This window comes from Chiloscyllium plagiosum, unplaced genomic scaffold, assembly GCF_037043375.1.
Source record: "Chiloscyllium plagiosum isolate Xiang-an unplaced genomic scaffold, Cpla_swu_hap1 HiC_scaffold_10, whole genome shotgun sequence".
Taxonomy (NCBI): domain Eukaryota; kingdom Metazoa; phylum Chordata; class Chondrichthyes; order Orectolobiformes; family Hemiscylliidae; genus Chiloscyllium; species Chiloscyllium plagiosum.
In genome coordinates this window covers 61,003,084-61,025,856 of record NW_028270148.1, presented here as the reverse complement: position 1 = coordinate 61,025,856, position 22,773 = coordinate 61,003,084, and the positions used below count along the sequence as shown (strand labels likewise).

The window sequence follows — 22,773 nt, the reverse complement described above, 5'->3', positions numbered from 1 at the left end:
TTATGCTCATTCACTTTTTTCCAATTAAGACATCATTTAGGCATGCAGAGATTTTAATGTTTATGAATCACATCATGCAGACCAATTCCACCACCTAGATTTAGTGATTTGTAATTTAATAAGATAAAAGAAGGAACACAGCTTTCAATGCAAACAGCATTTTAAGCAGACTAATCATAACATTTTAAACTATATTACGAATTTGAAATGTTGTTAAGAAAGCCAAAGAAGTCACTCAAAGCCAACACAGTTATTTACCCCCAAAAACAGACAGACCTAAGGTCTTGTCCATCACTTGCTTTGTTGTTCGTGCCGCTTGCTGCAGTGTGATCCTGACAACCTAGAGAGCAGCCAAGCTTCCAGCAGCTCTGCAGCCTCTATCTGGGTAGGGTGGGTATCTTCAGAATCCAGTCATCCAAATTATTTGAATTATAATTCCACTATATTTAGCCACAGAAATGCAGATCACTCTTGGTTTTCATGCTATCAATACTTTTCTCTAACTTTTCTGAATCATATTTGTAAGGTACATGCTGCAGTTATCTAGTCACACTATAAACATCATGTAGTTAGCTAAAGCAAAATATTTTCTAGTGCTTTAGTTTCAATTAATAGAGAGTCAAATATGCACAGTTGCAAATTCATATCAGGCCAAGAGGTAACATCTTGAATTCTTCTTACATTAGAAGCAGATACCGAATATGAATTAATTCAGGTGACTATAGCATTGCCTTGTAAATCTGATTGATTGTCCCTTTTATGCTTTCCAATATTGTACAGACTATACTGATAGCTCTTTAGACGTTCAAATACGACTTCACATATACAACTTTTTTAGAAAAGGGAAAGCAAAAATTAGCTGCCTTATTTCCCTCATACTTTGCACATTAACTCATGATTAAAAAAAAACCTGACATTGCAGAAACAGACACCTTCCAAAATTTTTACATGACAAATATGTTTAAGCACTTTCATATCTCAAATTGCCCGTTGGCACAATAACACTCATACTTTCTTTAGGTAAATCATTCATTAATAGCTGAAAAGAGACTGATGCACAAAGGAAAATTGGGTGGAGCAAAATAAAGATTTTTGTCTGACTTTTTAATTTGATATCACAAATCTCATAGTGAAGCCATTTCTTGGGCTGAGATGGCATTAAATAGCCTTCTCTGCCACATATTTGGTACATATGATAATTCTGCCAGTCTCATTTGATGACATCTTTCTTTAAATTGCCAATTATCTTTCTCAATGATTTCCCATAGAATTTGGTAAAATAAAAAGCTGACAGTAAAGAGGCTCTTGTGGTGCACTGGTTCTTACCTATGTGCCAAGAGGCCTCGGTTCAAGTCCTAACTGCTCGAGAGCTGTCCAGTAACATATTTTAACAGACTGATTAGAAAACATCTAAAAACCTGGAAATATATGCATGATGCTTCCTGGTCAAAATTGAAAGCTCTGTAGAGAATCAGTTATACTGAATACTGTAGGTTAACTCTAAGGCACCCTCTACTGTAAAAAAAAATTGCAGTTAATGGGAAATACTTCAAAAAATCTAATTAAATGAATAGGACTAACAAAGTAAAATTGTGTTTGTAAATTCAGAGAGAACACAAAACAGAATACTAGGCATTTGTGTTATTATGACCTCTGGCCTTTTAAGTTTAAAGTTATTCACATTAATACTTTAAAGACATACTGTTCTGAGAGAGAAACATATGTACAAAACTATGACAATGCTCTTTCAGAAACACAAACACAAAGTTAACAAACATTAAATATAAGGTGAACTTTAATAATTAAGGTTTAAACATGCTAAACACATGCAAAAATAAATACCATTGAAAACAAAAATGACACAAGTTAAGTAATCAAGTGACAGTTACAACAGAATCAAAACTAATGTCAGAATTGTTCCATTCATGTGTGTTAGTAGCAATGCTTTAATGTTCAATTAGTCAATAACTAACAATTGAATCAAAATGAACAAACATGCAGTAAGAACAGCCTGTGATTAAAGGCGAAAATAAAACGTATCAACAAACTTTGCGAGCACAAAACAATTAAAGTGGTTCAAAGACAGATTACATTTGAAAAAAATTAAATGGCAAACACCCAAAAGAGAAAGTTTAAATTGGGCCTAAATTAAATTTCAATAAATGTTATTTAAATGAGATATAGATTGGCAAATCACACAAGCTTTGATCCTTCCAGCTGCTGAAGAATAAAACCAGACTTAAAAGGAACTTTGAATATTTGAGAACTGACTGATTCTTATATTTAAAAATGTAGAGTAAATTATTAACAATTTGCTTAGAACTCCATCAAATTTTGACTTAACCGCTATTAAACAGAATCAAGATGTACTACTCAAAAGTTAATTTTGTTACCAGAATTTTAAGGTTTCAACACAACTCATTCAATGAAATTGCCAACATATAAGATGTTCACCATTGAAGTCTTTTATGAATCATTCCTCCAAACAGAGCTCCTATATCGATGTGCATAATCCATCATCATCACAGAGAAAACACAAAATATTAATATTGCAACAACAAAGTGCAAGGTACAGAGAAGATGATACAAGGGAGAGAAGTAACTAATTCATTTGAATCAATTGATAGTAAAGTGATAAATTGATTGTAATTTAGCTACAATGGAGAATATGAAAATAATTCAAAATGATAACTCCACTGTATGTACAAAAATGCTACACGTACTCATATAATAAACATGAATAAAATTTAGTATTTTAGTATTTGTTATTTAATGTATATTTGGAGGAAGTTTTAAAACCTAGTTTTGTTGCTTTGCAATATTTGATTCAGGAAAAAAATACACTAATAGCTCTGGATTCTGTTTAGTGATGTTAATGTGCTTCATGTTATTTGAATATAAGATAAAGCCTTGATGACTATCGCTTGTATGAGTGGCTTTCAAACTTGCTAGCAATTTATTAATAAATCCTTCTCAGCTTAGTGCTCAATATCTCGAATTTCATGTAAACTACTCAAGACATATTTTCCTGCAGTAAGGAAAATCATTGCTGCAATCAGAATGCAGAAAACCACTGTCACTGACACTAAGTTCACTTAAACAGTATATATTCTCTTTCATATGTTGAATTTTATCTGCTTTTAAGCAAAAATAGTTTTTGCTTGAAAAATTGAAAGACCAAATTAAAAATAACCGTTAAAACTTAAAAAGCTGACAGTAAGCTTAAAAGTCTGCTGACACTTTGGCGTTGCCAAAATTTGTTGTTACCAAATCTCTTTTCAGAAATAATTTATAAGTGACTGGAATGTGCTGAATTTTGCTTTCCCCTGATGTCAGCACCAGCCAGAAATAAAACATAAAACCATTATCTTAAGTATTTCCCTCCTGGGGACCATATTAAATAGTGATAGATATATTTAATGCATCACTCAGATTATCTGGAGTATGACTGGTCTTACTGTGTAGACACTGAACAACACTCATCAGTTTTATGAAATAATCTCCATCACATCTGGGGCAGCCACTTTATTAGTTAGGCATTATTTGTCAATTTGATTAAGAGAAATATTCACAGTAAAAACCGTAGATCAGAAATCAAAGCTTACAAATACAATGTTGTTTGTTTTATTTTTGCTGATGTTAAGTAAAACCTATGCTATAGATAAGAGAATCCTGGCATTACATTGGTATAATAATGAGCTTTACGTAATTCGTCTACCTGGCATCTCTTTGCAGGCAACCTTCAATCAACCTTTTTAACCCACTTTAATTATGCAAACACCTCAATAGAGGATAAAGTAATTTTCTCTGAAACACACAAATAGAACCAGAGTTAACAGCCTTAGCATTTGACGTTATGTCAATGGAATAATATGGCCTATTGTCCATTAATAGTATAAACAAGGTTACTGTGTTATGTAGATACGTGATTGTTCAGTCTGATAAAATGCTGCACAGTAATTCAGGAGAGCAGCTAGGCAACTGTTCCGAAGGGAGTACTGAATTAGGAGAGCAGACACGATTCTAATTTCTATTGGATCTGCAATTCAGTTCCTTGCTATTTTTGAGGGAGCAAAATATTTGTACCTACATTTTTTACATGCATGAAACATACAGTATCTAGATTTCACTCACATTACATTTAAACTGCCACCTACTACAATTTGGACATATTTGTACCAAGTCTGCCCTTCCTTTGTTGTGGATTCCATTTGGAATGGGAATGAAAGCAGTGGTTTGTTAGATGTGTTTCAAATTTAAGAACTGTACTTACTTCTTGAAAACCACTGAACCATTTTTAAAATAAATACCTTCACAAAAACTTGCTTTTAAAACACTTCAAATAATTTTTTAAATAGTTGATATGTAGAAGATGAAAAAGAGATCAGAAGGTAGAATGCGACACAAAACCTCCAGTACGGATGAGTGCCTTACTGAGCAACAGGTGAACTGAACAGGGATTTGACCCTGCAGTAAATGTTTAACATAGTTGTGGCATTACTAGCATCGCAAAAGTCGTTGTAGTTATCAATTGGTATATTTGTGGCTTATTCCTGGTGAATGATGTTTTGCTCAGCAAAGCCAGAACTTTACAAAAATTTCCTTCACACCACATACCTTGATGTGTCTACTGTATGTCACTGCATGGAACATTTTCTTAAGTGGAAGAGATTATTGTCACATGTCCAACATGAAGACAATGAGTGTGGGGCTAGGTTTTCAATTGTTTATGCATAGTGACAACCTATTCTGAAATACGTAAACATGTTATAAAACAGAAGCATCAAGATTCTGACAGTCAGACAGGTTTGCCTGTAAATGCAGAATAGAAAACAGGCACCAATCTGTGGAATGAATGGTAAGGTCCTAGGGAGTGTTGCTGAACAAAGAGACCTTGGAGTGCTGGTTCATAGCTCCGTGAAAGTGGAGTTGCAGTAGATAGGATAGTGAAGAAGGCGCTTGGTATGCTTTCCTTTATTGGTCAGATTATTGAGTATAGGAGTTGGGAGGTCATGTTGCAGCTGTACAGGACTTTGGTTAGGCCACTGTTGGAATATTCTGGTCTCCTTCCTATTGGAAAGATGTTGTGAAACTTGAAAGGGTTCAGAAAGGATTTACAAGGATGTTGCCAGGTTTGGAGGATTTGAGCAATAGGGAGAGATTAAATAGGCTAGCGCTGTTTTCCCTAAAGTGTCAGATGCTGAGGGGTGACCTTATAGAGGTTTACAAAATCATGAGGGGCATTATAAGATAAATAGACAAGATATTTTCCCTGGAATGGGGAAGTCCGGAACTAAAGGGCATAGGTTTAGGGTGAGAGGGAAAAGATATAAAAAAGATACTTAATGGGCAACTTTTTCACATAGAGGATGGTATGTGTATGGAATGAGCTGCCAGAGGAAGTGGTGGAGGCTGGTACAATTGCAACATTTAAAAGGCATCTGGATGGGTATATGAATAGGAGGGGTTTGGAGGGATATGGGCTAGGTACTGGCAGGTGGGACTAGACTGGGTTGGGATATCTGGTCCACATGGATGAGTTGGACTGAAGGGTCTGTTTCGTGCTGTACACCTCTATGAGTCTAACTATTGAACAAGAATGATGCATTTAAGACGAAAGATCACTGTCTTCTCATGCACCCCATTTCCAGATGTTGTAGGCAGTCCAGTTTATTACCACCTCCTGCTAGGTATAATGCACTGCCACCTTCTGGGGAGGATGTTCTTGACAATAACACAGAATAATTGTCCTTGTTAATGCTTCATGCAGCCATTGTTTCTTTTATTTGCCTGTTTTGTGTCTTTGTGTTACTAAGCTTAACCATCTAACATCACCAATCAATTTGACACCACCATCTCATAATAACTACATGTGCAAAGATAAAAAAACCGATGCAATCATTTCAAAGCTGTCAGCAATTTATCTCTGTGGTTGTACCCCTTTGTATTTATAGTACAGTTCCTTCAAGGCTGTATGTTTTGGATTAGTTCTATTCACCACATACTCCAATTGCACTGCTGATGCCACTGCTTACTTCAATAGACTGTATGTGTAAGGTTTCAGCTCTGCAAGGAGCACTAATAAAGCTATAAAATGAGCTGATCGTGTTGTATCTGGTGAGGTTAGCTACAACATTGTTTTTCAAATGAGCTCATGTTTCCACAGAATCACAGAATTGATTGTTGTAACCCTTAATTAGGATGTTTTGCTGTGACAGATGATTAATGACCCTGTTGCTAAACAACATTTTCCAACTCTCAGTACTTTCAGTCACTCTAATTGCTCCCAGAAGCTGAATTATATAGCATAAAACAAGGAACAATAAAAATCATTCCTTACATAGACCAGGTATAATTTGTCTTACTTCAAACTCCATGCCAGTCATTCAGTCTTCTAAAGGAAGATTATGGCTAAATCCTTGCTAATTGCTTATTGTAACAAAAGATGAGAATATTTGACCATTCCCACATCTCTCCAGTTCAAACTTGGATGGCTGCCCATCAAAACAAAATTTTCACCTGTTCCAATAATACAAGGAGTCATCGTGTCTCATGAATTACAATATAAAAGCTGCTTGCATCAGGAAGGTTATTTGGTTAATCATGTAGCCATGCCCCCTTACAAGCTCTTAAGTTCACAAACAAATTTTCAATTTCTTATGTTCTTATCATACAAGGCTGCCAAATACATTGCTGGCTATTATTTATGGCAGAGAACCAAAAGCAGTATGAATGCTTGAGATGAATGGATACTCTTCGCAGGATTACTCATTAACTAAACTGATTTTGATAAACAAAGCAGATGAAAAAAGCATCTGTTAAAGAGAAATGAATGTGTGTATGGGTTAGTCTCAAAATGTACAAATACTGCATTCTGATTGGTTTGAATTTCACAGTCCAGATCGGGCCCATTCACTGCCAGCTCGTCTGTTCTGAAAGTTTTTGTAGGTTTGGTAGTTTTGAGAGCGGTAACTAACCCGTGGGGACTCCTGGTCTGATGGTAATCCATTCTGAGAAACGTGTTCTCCTTCTCTAGCTCCTTCCCTGGGGAAAAGAAAACAGGAGAAAACCTTCATGAGATAAGATGCAAGCGATTGAACATCCATGGGCAAACACAATTTTCTGTCTGTAAAGCGGATATCTCTTTATCATTTTATATTTAAACTACAACTAGGTATGTTTAGCTGGCATATGAATTTACGACTGGGACCAAACAGAGACAGTACTGGGTGGAGTGGCCAGAAGTCTCGCCTTCATACCTCTTCAAGTCTCGCCTTGGCCATTTTCACGAGGCTGAGGATAGATGACTACAGTCACTTTAGTGACTACAGTCAGTCTTTGCTTTAAGTTTCTCTGTTTTATGTTACTTAGATTACATTTTAAAAAATTAATTCATGAAATGTGGGCATTGCTTGCTGGACCAGCCTTTATTGCCCACACTTAGTTGCCTATGAGAAGGCAGTGGTGAGCTGCATTTATGAACTGTTTTAATACTTTATTCCGATATGAATGTCTAAATAATTCTAAATAAAATTTTTATGTTGCTTGTAACGGGAAAATCGAATCTTTGTACTGTTTCATTTAGAGTTATACTTTTCAGAAAAGCAACTGCAATGTTAAGCAAGAAATTATTGTATTCTGCTTGAGGAACAAAATAAACTTAACTGTTTTTGATCAAATAAACTAAAGCAATGATATTCCCTTCCACTCACAAGCTCTTACAAAATGTTTAATGTCTGAGCATTGTTCAAATTCTACTGAATATTATTAAGTACGGTGATTAGTTAGTACATTAATGTGACTATTACTTTCCAAAGAGCTAAAGCTTTTTAAAAAGTTGTATTTAAATCTTTCATAATATCTTACTGTTGTGGTGATTCAGACTCGTCAGAAGGCTGTGAGGTTGGCTGTGGGGATGGCTGCCTCTTTCTTTCCTCCTCTTCTTGCCTCCTCCGCACTTCAAGCAGTTCCAGCTGTAAGAAGAAGAAATGTAAGGTTCACATTTGTATGATTTCAAATAATAAAGCCTGTTATGGGTCATTATTCTCGGTTTGTTTTAATCTTTTGAAATTCAGAATGTGTCTATTTTTTTCGTCAAATGTATAAATTGATTAGAAAATTGTCAAGATTCATCATGGTACAATCTCAGTATCAGAACTTGTGAAATTAAATTCTTTGTATCAGAAGTCTGCCTCAGCCCCATTGTTGCCACAATTCTAACACTTATTTTATCCTCAGACTGATATTTGTAATATTCTTCTCATTTCTATAAACAATTTATTCAAAACTTTATGATCCTATTTATTTGCACAAGATCCTACAAATTCAAGCCTACAGCCTGGAGGACTCAAAATTGAGGTCACCAATTTCAAATAGCCTCCCTTCCCATCTCCTGACCCCCTTCCCAGCCCCTCCCCATCCCTTCCACTCCTGCCTGCCATCAAGTGGATTCATTCCTCCCAATGACCAACCAGGTTGTACCCTCTACCTGTCTTCACCTATCCTTACTTCACCACCCTACCCTGCCACCCCCTTTATGTGCAGCTCCCGCTACACCCACTCCCATTCTTGAAGAAGGGTTTCACCTGAAACATCGACTTCTCCATCTCCTGATGCTGCCTGGCTTGCTGTGTTCTTTCAGCCTCCTGCCTGCCTACCTTGCCTGTACAGCCTTCCTTGCCTTCCAAGCCTATACAGTCCTCTAGAAAATTGATTTCAAAATGTTTATCTTCACCTTGAAATCTTTCCACAGATTCACCATTCTAAACTCAAAAGATTTCCATTAGCTATATTTGCCCCTTATGACTGTTTCATTCTTCTGACATTAGTCTACTTCACATCTTCCCCTTGCCTCTATTCTACAGAAGTTCTCACACTCGACCTTACGGTCTTCCGCCCCAAATTCAAAAGTCTAAAATCCCTTCCGTTATAAAGTTCTCTAAGTTTCTCTTTTCCCTTTTGCTGGATGCCCATTTTCTTGGCCTGTCTCACAGAAATAATAATAAATAATAATATAGAAATAATAATGTTTCTCTTTTTGTAAGTTACTCCAAAAATAAAAAGGAATTCTAGAGACAAGCTAATGTTCAGTTATTAAAAACATAAAACTGATTTTATGACTATACTATTTGAATTTGCATTTATGAAGATAATTAGAACTATATCACATCACTATCATGTCACTGAAATCTCTCTTTTTGATTAATTGAACAATTAATTGCTTTACAGAAAAATGTGCTGCTTTATTTCAATTAAATGTCAAATGAATTTCAGCATGCACTTGAGAAAATCACCTCTGTATAGAATTGGAAAATCAGTTAAAATTAAGGCATTTGACTCAAATAACATTCTAGCCCAGAATCCAAAATAAAATCCAACTAAGTCAAGCTGACTAGTTATTTTTAAGAAATGATTGAAGCACTAGATCTGTACTGATGACATGTTTTTATGGGGTATTGAAAAGGGATTATTTATAAAATATACTCACTGTCGTCAGTCTCTCCAATGCTGAAAATCTTTCATCCCATGTAGCTGCTGATTTCTCAAATGCCTCATGTCTCTTAATCAATTTCTCTACTTCATCCACACTCTGACCCAATTCTCGACTGGATAGATATGGTTCTTGGCCTAAAAGCCAGGCTTCTGCCACACCTGCATCTCTAGCAAACTGATGCACTTCCAAAACTAAGCAAAAAGCAAAATGAAACTTGAAAGGAGGATTCACAAATTAAAGATAGAATGCAATTGCAAAGCAATAATGTTCACAGATTTGCAATCAACATCAGATGCAACTGTAAGACAAAATATTCTGATAAAAAGCTCTCCATTGCAACATAGTCAGAAAGATTGACCAAAAATTCTTACAAAGAATTCAATTGTAGAACAATGCACACATTCAAAAAAATCTTAATCACGATTTCTGCTGTGAAAGAATGATAGCTGGTATTTACCTAGTCTGAGCCACTCCCACCTGTCCTCCCATTTGTCAATCATTTCTTTCCTCTTATCCGTTAGTTGCAGCAATTTCTCTTTAATCTATATGTGAAAAGAGAATTAATTCAAGTAGTGGTAGGATAAACCTTACTGGTATTACTATTCATTTCATAATGCCTTCCTTTTCTCATATTACAAGGAAATACAATAATGAAGCATTCATTCAGAAATTGAGACAAACATCTATGCAAAGAATGAACTTAATAAAAGTTGTCAACTCCTTAAATATCGATATAAACTGAGAGTCATTTCTACAACTAGCATCTAATAACACCTGGTGCTGTTAATGTTCCATCTGGCTTGAGAGTGTTTTAATGGTGTTCAAAGTAGTGAGTATTCTATTCCCCAGTACTCATCTTTCTTAGAACTTCATAAGTAAATAATTCACTCAAACACCATTACAGCATAACTAAAATTCTCCTGTGTTCTAATAAACCAGTAAAACTAGCTGTATTTTTATAGTTAATATTTAATGACCAGGTAACTGAATCACAATGAGAACTGACAAAATTGTGATCAGCAATCTTAACATCAGAACTAAGTACATTGTTCTGATAAGGGGTGTGCTACCTCTTCAGATGCATAATGTTTTCTTGCCAGGAGAGATTTGCCAAGTTCAATGCACGTAGTGAAACTGTCATTACGGGCATCAATCTCAGCTTTGATGCCTTGGTGATTGTTCATTAGCAATTCCACTGATGAAACATCTCTGAAACAAGATAAAATATATATACTCTAATTACTGCATCATGACTGTACAAAATATTTGAAGCACAAATCAAATACCGGATGAAATGATAGCCTAGATAACAAAAATGTTCAAAATACTAGCTAATAATTACTAATTATTATCTCCCTGCCTTTAACTTAGCACATTCATTTTACCTTGGTTTCTCTTGGGTTTCAATTTGCCGAATAACATCTTCCATCCATAGCATCAGATCACGCACCATGCTAAAGAAACGGAACTTATCACCAGTATCAAAAAGTTTTGCCCTCCGAGCTTCACATGCATCAAGAAGTGTCTTCCACGCTTCCAATACTTCTGCTTCGCGTTTTTGAATGTCATCAGCCTTGTCACCAGCATAAGCAGCCTGAAGTCGAGCAGCATCCTCCTGCAGCTGTCTTACCTGTAATAAAAAATGTCAGCAATGTACTGCAATCTTTTATTCTTATCACAAACAGCACATGGTTCACATATCACAAATGCAACAACAAAGTAAAAACTAACAATTAGAAATTAAAACAGTAACTTCATGATAGCTCGGGTCTACGTGTTTTTTGAAACAAGTAGCATATAACAACAGTATTTTCAAAGTTATATGGCTGATCTTGTTCTAATACTTATGCTAAAATCACACTTTTAAAAGACTTAAATTATTAAAATGTTTGCAAAGCACATACTTTGTATACATTCACACATAATAATTACACATTTTCCACTTAGAAGCAAGAAACAGAAAAGTATTAGTGATTTAACATCTCCATAATTTATTTCACTCAATTTCCTATCTCATAACTCCATGTATTTCTATGGTCAAAAATCAGTACAATAGATAACTTTACATAAATCAAATGATTAAATCATTTATAAAGGCTATTATTGTAAACGCTCCCCCTCAACAGAAGTTTTTTTCTAAACCTTTGAATTTATATTCAGGATCTTCTGAAATATTTCCTTGGATTTTTTTAATAAAAGATGCAATTATGCTTCAAATTATACTTAAGATAGAAGCTATTGTAAAGTTGAGAAAAACAAATAACCTCTGACTTCAATCTTTAATTTGCAGTAAAGGATATACAATAATTGTGAATAATTAAGGAGAATACTTTAAGGCAACTGCAAAATTCTTCTTTGAGAATATGAAATTAATTTTCTGCTATATTTATTAACACTGTATGCTTTAATATAATGCAAGACAGCTTGATCTTCATTGTATGTGCGACTACAGAACAATGTTGACAATAAAGGGTATTAAAGTGATTTGATCTGCAGTGTACCACAAGGTGGTTGTTTGTAGTTATCAATGCCTGCAGTGAGGCCACAAGTCTGCCACATAGTCATGACAAGACATTGAGAAAACCCGCTGCTTTCTCACAAAAGATGGAGACAAATGAAAGGTCTGTCAAACACGTACAGTTTCTTGATTTCAATTTCAATATGACACTGTGAGAGTCCTGTACAAGGTTACCAACTCTGTTTTGCTGGAGATGCAGACCAATAAAAGAAATGTCATTTTTAATTTAAAAAGCATCATGTTTATCCTCAGTTATCAAGCAGCTTTAATGGAAATATACCAATTCATACAAAAGGTCACCTGGTATGTGTCATCTGCAAGATTTAAGTGAATGGTCTCTTCAGCTCACTCCTCAGCATAAGCAATTTTATTAGAAAAATATACATTTTTTAAAAATTACAAAAATATTGCCAATGGGGAAATGGGTGTGACTGACTAGGCCAGCCTCTATTGTTCTTTACCAGCTGAGACAGTGGTGGGTGGTGAGCTGCATTCTTGAATGTTGGACAGGTGGTTACAGTCTTAACAACACCATTTCAGCATCTTGTACTCACATTGTGCAGTGATCATCAAAAACTCACAGTGATACCATTTTAACTTAGAAGCCCTACTTAAGTGTAAGATAATTTACAAACGTATTGTTACTATGGAATATTCCATTAAAAAGGTTTGCATGTCCAATCTATGGCTGTTGTCTTATTAGTACAGAGGAAATTCAGTATAATGTGGATGTTGGTGTCCAAGAGGTGAGTATGTGTTATAGCTGTACTGATCTAAAGCTGGACAGTTAAAATTATTCCTGATGAAGGGCTTATGCCCGAAATGTTGATTCTCCTGCTCCTCGGATGCTGCCTGACCTATTGCGCTTTTCCAGCACCATACTCTCGACAATTAAAATTATTAACTGATGATCTCAGCAAAGGTTTGGTTCTATTATTTATTACCATACACATGCATAGGATGCCAAAATCAACACAAAATAATAGAAGTGTCAAAAAATCTCCTGAGATCAGCCCCTTCTTTCAGCTTTCTTTGTATCTCAAGATGGAAGTGAAATTTTCAAGTATAGGAACCATAAAATAGCATCCAGAAAACAGATGCTGAAGTTAAAAATAGCAAGGAAGCTTTGCACCTGTATATTAATTCAGTGTGTGCTTTATAAAATTAAGTAGCTATGTGGGGTTGAAGTTAAATTTTAAAAGGAGAAAATAATTTCCTTTCAGCAGGAAAAATGATTAATGATTGCGATTATCTGGGGTTCTATAGATTTTCTGTCAAAGTTTATTGGGCAATCAGGAGAATCCACTTATATATCCATTTATAACATGGGCCAATTATTTCAAATGAAGAAACATACATTTCTACATGTTCAAGTAAGATAAATAAAAATGAGTTTTCCATTTGTGATTTTCTTTATTTGGAGTAATGGGACCCTCAAGCTATAAATAAATTCACAGTATATCCTTATGTGTTGTATCAGACTTGCACTCTAATCATCATATTGAGAATGTTAGATGTTTTACCTGAGTACCAAGAGCTTGAATGTCATGTTCAAATGTTGTATGCATTCTCTGCAACGCTTCCACAGTGTTCTGATCTCGTCCTAGCTCCTCTGGAAGCTTCTTGTGCTTGTCTTGAATTCGTCCAAAGATCTCCTTGGCATCATGGTAAAACTTGTGCAACTCATAAGAAGCTGCTAGAATCTGTGTTCTGGTGTCAATAAGCTCAAGGAGATCAGCCCAAGCCTCATTGAGTCCATCTTTCCATTCAGCAACTGTGGCAGCATCAGAATGTCCAGAATTAATCAGCTCATCAGCCATACGATTCACACTGTCAACTCGCTCCTGGCCAATGTTACCAGTATCACGAGCAAATTCACGGAACCTCTCTTGCAACATCTGAAAAGAAATATAATTTATAAAAAAGAAGAACAGCCTATGTTTTGATTGTTACTTAGCTGAATCTCTATCTTGGCGCATTGCTAATGTCACTATTTCAGAGCCTCAGTCTAATGCTTTAGAAGCATGGTTTCAAATCCCGCTACAGTAGATGGTGATATTTGAATTCAATAAAATCTGGAATTAAAAAGCTGGCTGAATGACCATGCAAACATAGCTGATTGTCATAATAACCTATCACAACATCTTTCAGGGAAGGAAATCTGCCATCCTCACCTAGTCTGACCTATACGCAATCCAGATCTATAGCAATGTGGTTGACTCTTAACTGCCTTCTGAAATGGCCATGCAAGACACTCAGCTGTAACAAAACTGCCACAAAGCAAGCAACAAAATGTGGAAGACTTAGCATTGACCTTCGCATTGGGCAAACAGCAACATTAACAGCCCTGTCAACTCTGCAAAATATCCCTAATTAACATGTGGAGGTTTGAGATGAAATTAAGCTCAGGAGTGCAACTTGGTCTGCAGGGAGCAGTCAGAAGGAGCAGCAGCAGCCGCTGCATAGAGGGAGTATAAAACTCGGGGCACACTGTAGCTGCAAAAAAAAACTGGAGTGAAATCACAAGGAAGCTGTGACGTGGTTGGCTGGAAGGAAACCTGCATGAAGTTTGAAAAAGAGCACAGCAGAGAAGTATTAAGAAATGTATTAATTTATATAAACTTATGAGTTAATTAAGTAACTAAGTAGAGATGATAGGGCAGGTGATGTACTACAGATGTATGATGTGGGAGCTGGCTAATCACATTGTGAGCTGCAGTAAACATATCTGCAGCAAGTGTTGGTTGCTGGATGAACTCAGGCTTAAAACTGATCATCTGGAATCTTAGCTTCAAACACTGCAGCACATCTGGGAGGGGGAAAAGTACTTCAAATTCAATCAATCAATCAGTCATCAGGCATAGCAGAGTGTGATTGCAACTGAGGCAGTTGGGGAATCTTGAATTCAGGAACGGAGGAGCCTCAGCTCTTGACCTTATCCAACAGGTATGAGGTACTTGCTCCCTTTGTGGATGAGGAAAAGGATTGCAGGGAGGATAAGCCAGCTGCCCATGGCAACACAGAAGGCCATTCAAGAGCAAAAAGACAAGTGGTAGTTGTAGGGGATTCTATAATTAGGGGGATAGACAGTATCCATTGTTAGTAGGATCGTGAGTCCCATATGATACGTTACCTGTCCGGTACCAGGGTACAGGACACCTCTGACCGGCTTGAAAGGATATTGGAACAGGAGGGCAATGATCCAGTTGTTGTGGTTCTCATTAGGACAAACAACATAGATCTTCCTTCCTAGCCTTGCCTATGTGGGGAATATCAAGCACTAGGAACAAAATTAAGGAACGGGTCCTCAAGGGTTATGATCACCGATTACTACCTGAACCATGTGAAAATTGGCTTAGGGATAAGAAGATTAGGGAAGTAAACATGTGGCTAAGGGAGTGGTGTGGGAAAGAGGGTTCCCATTTCATGGGGCAGTGGCATCAGTTTTGGAACCGGGGTAGGGGGAAATAGGACGATTTCCACCTGAACTAATCTGGAACCAGTGTTCTAATGAAAAGGATAAAGAAGGTAGTCACTAGGGCTTTAAACTAGTGAGTCGCAGGAAAGGGAAGGAGAAAACAACAGGGAGTATGGTGGCAAATAAAAGGAAAGTAGCAGGTTAACTTGTATGCAGGAGTGTTGAACTACATGGCAAGACTATGAAAGTAGAAAGAAAGGAGATATGTTATTGGAGATGTTGGAATTCATAAACAGGGTATAAAAACTAGCATAAGGGTACTTTACCTGAATGCTCAGAGCATTCGTAACAAGTTAGATGAGTTAATGACAAATCATCGTGAATGAATGTGATTTAGTAGCCATTATGGAGACATGTTTGCAGGATGGTCATGACTGGGAGTTAAATATGCAAGGTATCGGACTATTCGGAAGGACAGACAGGGAGGTGGTATAGCTCTGATATTTAAGAACGACATCAAGGCGATGGTTAGAGATGATCCTCTTGGAATGAGCGATCACAGTATGGTTGAATTCAGAATACAGATGGAAAGTGCGAAGATAAAATCCAATACCAGGGCCCTGTGTTTAAACAAGGGAACTATAGTAGGATGAGGGAGGATTTGGCTGAAGTAGACTGGAAGCAAAGACAGATGGTGAACAGTAGAAGAATTTCAAAGCAATGTTTCAAAATGCTCAGCAAAAGTATATACCAATGAAAAAGAAGAGCTGTAGGAAGAGGGGTAATCTGCCATGGATGTCTAAGGAAATAAGGGAGGCTATCAAATTGAAAGAGAAGGTATACAAAATGGCCAAGATCAGCAGGAAACTAAAAGATTGGGAATGCTTTAGAGGTCAACAGAAAGCCACAAAAAGAGCTATAAAAAATGTAAGACATGTTATGAGAATAAAAAACTAGCTCAGAATATAAAGACAGATAGCAAAAGATTCTATAAATATATATATACAACAGGTAAATAAGAATGCAAATGGAATTTTGCTCTTCATTGCTAAAAGGATCGAGTTTAAAAGCAGAGAGGTTATGTTGCAGCTGTACAAGGTGCGGGTGAGGCCGCACCTGGAGTACTGCATGCAGTTTTGGTCTCCTTACTTGAGAAAGGATGTACTGGCATTAGAAGAGGTACAGAGGAGATTCACTAGATTGATTCTGGAGTTGAGGGGGTTGGCTTATGAGGAGAGACTGAGTAAACTAGGATTATATTCACTGAAATTTAGAAGAATGAGGGGGCATCTTATAGAAACATATAAAATTATGGAGGGAATAGATAAGAAAGAATATTTCTACTGGCGGATGAAACTAGAACAAGAGAGCACAGCCTCAAAATTAGGGGGAACAGATTTTGGACTGAATTGAGATGGATTATGAACCTATGGAAATTTCTGTCCAGTGAAGAGGTTGAGGCTTCCTCAATACAGAGGAACCTCGATTATCTGAATACCAATTATCCGAAAAAGATCTCGAGGTCCCGATGGAAACATTACATCAAAGACTTGTTTCCAACAGAGATCGCGTCTTTTGTTTACAGTGATTAAACAGGCACAGTCTCCAAATGACTAACCTCCCGCCCTCTCTCTCTCCCCCCACACTTTCCCTGGAGTTCTGAAAGGGATGTACCCTGAACCCCACACCCCCCCCCCCCCCCCCCCCCCTTCTCCAAAATTGTCCTGTACAGGACAAAGGTGGAACCTGTCAAAAAGTTGCAGGAAAAAAGTGTGCGTGTGCGCACGCACGCGCGCTATTTGGAGACTTACTCCACAAAGGCAACTGCAGTAGTCTTGTTGGTGTCCAGTCCAGTTGTCCCGGAGAGGGGGCAGGTGTGTACGGGGTTGGGGGGGGCAGGCGGAGAGTGGTTTTGGACGGGGTTGGCGGGTGGTGTTGTGGGCAGTGATCGGTGCTGGATGGAGTTGGGGGTGGGGGGACAGTGTTAGACAGGGTTGGGGGTGGTGTTGCACGGGGACAGGGCTGGGGGCAGGGTCAGAGTTGCACAGGGTGGGGGGCCAGGCCTCATGCGCTGTGTGCTGCTGCAGTCTCCTGAATGAGAAGACTTTAACTCCAAACCCCAAAGGAAAGGGATTTAATCGATTAACCAAATAATCGATTATCCGAATGAAATAGTGCCCGCCTATCACGTTCGGATAATCGAGGTTCCCCTGTAAATGTTTTTAAAGCTAAGATAGATAATTCTTTGAACAATAATGGAATTACAGGTTATGGCGAGAGCGTGAGTAAGTGGACTTGAGGCCACAAAAAGATCAGCCATGGTCTCATTAAATGGCGGAGCAGGACAGATAGCCTACTGCTGCTCCTAGTTCTTATGTTCTAATTGGGACAACTGTCTCACAGATCTGTGAAGCAACAACCTGACATAGTAAGGTATAATTCCATGAGTATGACAACATCTCAGACACCATCATCATCATTCCTGAGTTTGACCTGTAGCACCAGAAGCACAGGCTTGTCACATCAACACTGCTGTCATATACCTCTTCTACCTAGAGTCTAACACTCAGATATACTAAAATCTGGTGGGCAACATGAGCACGGGGATAATGGAAGCAGTGGATGAATACAGCCTGATCAAACTTTGAGACATCGAGACCCTCAACATTGATCACAGCTAAAGTATGCTGACACTTGATTGACTCTGAATCCCTTATCCCAAGGACCAGATGCAGAAACTGCTGTTGAAGTGAGTTGGAATTAAAAGGACCACCTTTCTTTAATCACCTTGTCATACCCATCTATGCACCCATTACATATAATCGATAGAACATTATTAGATTAGATTACTTACAGTGTGGAAACAGGCCCTTCGGCCCAACATGTCCACACCGATCATCCAAAGAGCAACCCACCCAGACCCATTCCCCTACATTTACCCCTTCACCTAACACTACGGGCAATTTAGCATGGCCAATTCATCTAACCTCCACATTTTTGGACTGTGGGAGGAAACCAGAGCGTCCGGAGAAAATCCATGCAGACACAGGGAGAATGTGCAAACTCCCACAGACCGTTGCCTGAGGTGGGAATTGAACCCGGTCTCTGGTGCTGTGAGGCAACAGTGCTAACCACTGTGCCACCGTGCTGCCCCTGGATATGGGACTGTAGCTCTGAAATCACGTTTCCCTAATACAAAAACCTGAAAGAACTGTGGATGCTGGAAATCAAAAACAAAATCAGAAATTGCTGCAGAGGCTGAGGAGGTCTGACAGCATCTGTGGAGAGAAATCAGTTGACGTTTCAGGTTCAGTGACCCTTCCTCAGAACTGATGTTAGCTAGGAAAAAGTTGGCTTTTATGCAGAAAACAGGGTAGGGGGAAGGAGTAAATGATAGGTGGAGAGAGAACCAAAAGAGAGAGAAAAAAAGATGAACAGACAAAAGAATCAATAATGATCAACCTGGGAGAATGAGTAGCTGTCAGAGGACAATTAATGGCTAATGATGGGTGGCATGTAAAAGCAGAAAGTGTGATAACAAAGCCTTGTATGTGGGCGTTGGGGTAAAGACATGGGAGAAGGTGCCTCAAATCCAAAAACTGTTGAATTCAATATTGAGCTCAGAAGACTACAGAGTTCCAAAGCTGAAAATGAAGTGCTGTTCTTCCAGCTTGTACTGAGCTGCAGCAAGCCTGAAACAGAGATGTTGGCCAGGGAACATGGCGGTATGTTGAAGTGGCAGATGTGTCAAGGAAGGGAAGGGAAGAGTCAGAGATGATCTTTGACATCTCTACTTCCATTTCTGAGGATAAGCTTGCCACTAATACGCACTATAAACCAACTCCCAGTAAATTGACAATACATCCTGCTCCTGTAAAGACTCTATTCCATCCTTCCAGTTCCTCAGTCTCCATTGCATCTGTTCTAATTATTCTAACTTTGACAAGGGGGCCTTTCAACTTCTTCCTGAAACCAAGGATTCCCCAGTGCCATAGGTGATAGGGTCCTCACCTGGATCTGACCCATCTCCCACACCTCAGCTCTTAAACTCTCTCTTTCCTCCCATAACAGTGATAGGATTCCCTTGACCTCACCTACCATCCCACCAGAGGATCTTTAGCTGCCACTTCCAGTCAGATGCCGCCTCCAGACATATATTCCCCTTCCCTGTTAGCCTTCCGCAAGGACCGTTCCTTGATTCACTCCTCCTTCACTCTGAACATCCTGTCATAACCCCAAGGCATCTTGCCTTGCAACCACAGGAAGTGTAACACCTGCCGTTCAATTCCTCCCTCTGCAGTATCCAAGGATCCATATACACCTTCCAGGTGATGCAGCGCTTTACCTGCACTTCACTCAATTTAGTCTACTGCATTCGCAGTTCACAATGTAGTCTTCGCCACATTGGTGAAACAAAGTGTAGACTGGGTCACCACTTCGCAGAACACCTACATTCTGTCTGCACAAAGGACCCTGAGCTTCCAGTTGCCTGCCATTTCAACAAACCACCTTGTTCCCTGGCCAGCATCTCTGTCTCAGGCTTGCTAGAGTACAGCAGCGAAACTCAGCACCAGCTAGAAGAACAGCACCTCATTTTCTGCTTAGGAACTCTACAGACTTTGGACTCGATACTGACTTCAACAATTTTAAGGCTTGAGACACCTTCTCCCATGTCCTTAGCCCACCCCCATTAATCAGGCCTTGTTATTACACTGTCTGCTATTACACACCACCCATCTAATTGTCCACTACTAGATATTCATTCTTACAGGCTGATCGTTATCGACTCCTTTGTCTGTCCAACTGTTCTTCCTTCTCTTTGGGCTCTATTTCTACCTATCGGTTACTCCTTAACCCCTCCCCACCACCCAACCTTCTGCATAAGAAAACAACTTTCTCCTAACTAACATCAGTTCTGAGGAAGAGTCACTGAACCTGAAACATTAACTCTGATTGCTCTCCACAGATGCTGCCAGATCTGCTTCACCACCTGAAGAAGGGTTACACCAGAAACATTGATTTCTCCACCTCCTGATGCTGCCTGACTTGCTGTGTTCTTCCAGCCTCCTGCTTGCCTGACAGAGAGAAATACAACATAGAAAAGGGTCTCTGGCCCACCATATCATTGCTGACCAATAAACTCCAAACTACACAAATCCCATTTATCTGCACTTGGGTCTATAGCCACCTATCCCCTGGTATTTGAAGGGCTCATCCTGATGTGTTATAAAAGCTGGGTAATGTGAAAGAAAAAGGAAAATACAAAATACACGGAAACTTAGCACACATTCTAGGAATTAATTTTTAAAATGAAACATTAGGCCCTGTGAACAAGAAGCTGATACCTACTGCAGTGCCTGGTCCAACCATCTATTTAAAAACATTTAGCTTTGAAAATTGGCATGGGACTTGTGGTGTGTGATTAACTTACATCCACTGCTCGAGATAGGCAAGAAGCAAACTTAATGTTGCCTGCTTTATTAAACAGTGGCATTGTGCAGCCAGCACCAAGTTTGCTGCTGAGTGCCTGTATGCTTTAACAGGGAGCACAACATGAAAAAGGCTACCACCACTTATAGACTGCAGTACTTAAAGGCTTATACTTAAAAGGGTGTATTGTGGCTGGAGGTTGTGCTAGAAGTCATTATAGAATTCACAATGACATGGAAAAAAGATAAAATAATGATAAAATGTAGCCTCTAAGCAAATTTTGATCTGTTGTAGCTGACCTGTTGTATGGTACTGTATAGTTTAGAATGGTCCTAGAAAAGCACAGCAGGTCAGGCAGCATCAGAGGAGCAGGAAAATTTACGCTTTGGGCAAAAACCCTTCATCAGCCCTTCCTGATGAAGGGCTTTTGCCCGAAACGTTGATTTTCCTGCTCCTCGGATGCTGCCTGACCTGCTGTGCTTTTCCAGCACCATTCTAATCTAGACTCTGATTTCCAGTATCTGCAGTCCTCACTTTTGCCTAGTACTGTATGGTGCAATTCATCAGAATCTTCAACTGATTTCTCTTGATTGACATCTACATCTGCTGGCTGCACTACATTCTAGCCAGTCTTCTGATTCCATCCAATGGTAACACTGCACAAGTCAGATCCCAGAATGAAACCTGCCTTAGATCAAGGACCGAACCTTAAATTTCTTTTTCTAAGTGTCAGTTTTGTTATTTTTTTTGGAGAGTTTCACACTGTGACGTTTGGGGACGTCCATCACCTTATTTTACAAAACCTGCCTGATTTATTATCTACCCCACCCTTTGGCACCCCTCTTACATCGTTTAGCACCATCATACCGTGTGCCATTTCCAAAACAACTCACCACCTCCTGGATATCCCAGAATTGACCAACATCCGTGGTGCAGCACCATTTTAAAAAAAGATATTGTGCACCCAGATAAGACCTGTCAGGCCAGAGCTGCCCTGCATGGTCCCTGACATTAGCCCTGGACATAGCAGTCAATGGAAAATTGGTGTCTCTTTTTGTGGGCAGGAACATGGAGATGCTGCTGATGGGGATGGGGTGATGCAGAGGCAGGATGTCCTTTTCTCCTAGGCCAGAGGACTTCATTCTACTGGAACCACGCCAACCTGGACCAGGGTTATCATCCAGACAATGCAGATTCAACTATGTAAGGGAATGCACAGAATGTAGGAGGATGATCACTAACCTTCTCCACTCTGCCAGTGAAAGTGCCATCATCTTCTCAATGGTACCTCATACTCACTCTCTCTATCTCTGCTACTATAGTCACGATTTCCTGCAACATCTTCCCCCTCACTCTCATCCTCTTTAACATCTGACTCTGACTGACCCTGAATTTCTTCTGCATGGCCTACCCAATCCCTCAGGACATTTGCACACATGCACCAAAAGTAACAGTATGTCACCTATTTTTCTCTCCCTCACCCACTATGTGCAGAGTTTCCTGACTCTGACCACCCTGAGCACCTGACTGACCATGTCTAAGACCCTGTACTAGTTTTTTTGTAGTTGGTTGCCAGAGCAATTAGTCACTGAAACAAATTCACACAAGTCTGCAGATATTCTTTAACATCTAAAAAGAGAGGAAAAAAGCTCTTAATATAAACAACAAAGCCAAGTTTCAAACTGCTCCTCAACAGCCCTTTAACTGTTAGTCAATTCCAGTGAAATTTCACTCTTATCTCAATTCTTTAAATTAACAGACTGCTCCTAGCTTCATGTCTTCAGGTTGTACAGACATTTTCACGATGCTTTTCCAAGTCCACTTACACAAACATTTCATAATATCTTTTACCAAGCTTTTCAAGAGAAAGCACACATGCCTACTGATCATGTGATGCTGACACAGAGTCCAGTC

General features: G+C 38.7%; 1 protein-coding gene across 3 annotated transcripts in view; it reads right to left on the bottom strand.

Moving 5' to 3' along the window:
• sptbn1 (spectrin, beta, non-erythrocytic 1) overlaps window positions 1-22,773 on the bottom strand; it is a 292,639-nt gene that overhangs the window by 11,329 nt on the left and 258,537 nt on the right. For all 3 annotated transcript variants that reach the window (XM_043695961.2, XM_043695960.2, XM_043695962.2), the window contains 7 exons: window positions 13,535-13,909; window positions 10,879-11,123; window positions 10,564-10,702; window positions 9,951-10,035; window positions 9,488-9,684; window positions 7,867-7,973; window positions 6,978-7,044 (listed from right to left, as the gene is read on the bottom strand). In XM_043695961.2, coding sequence (XP_043551896.1) covers window positions 6,978-7,044; window positions 7,867-7,973; window positions 9,488-9,684; window positions 9,951-10,035; window positions 10,564-10,702; window positions 10,879-11,123; window positions 13,535-13,909 — 1,215 coding nt within the window. The remainder of the gene's footprint in view (window positions 1-6,977; window positions 7,045-7,866; window positions 7,974-9,487; window positions 9,685-9,950; window positions 10,036-10,563; window positions 10,703-10,878; window positions 11,124-13,534; window positions 13,910-22,773) is intronic.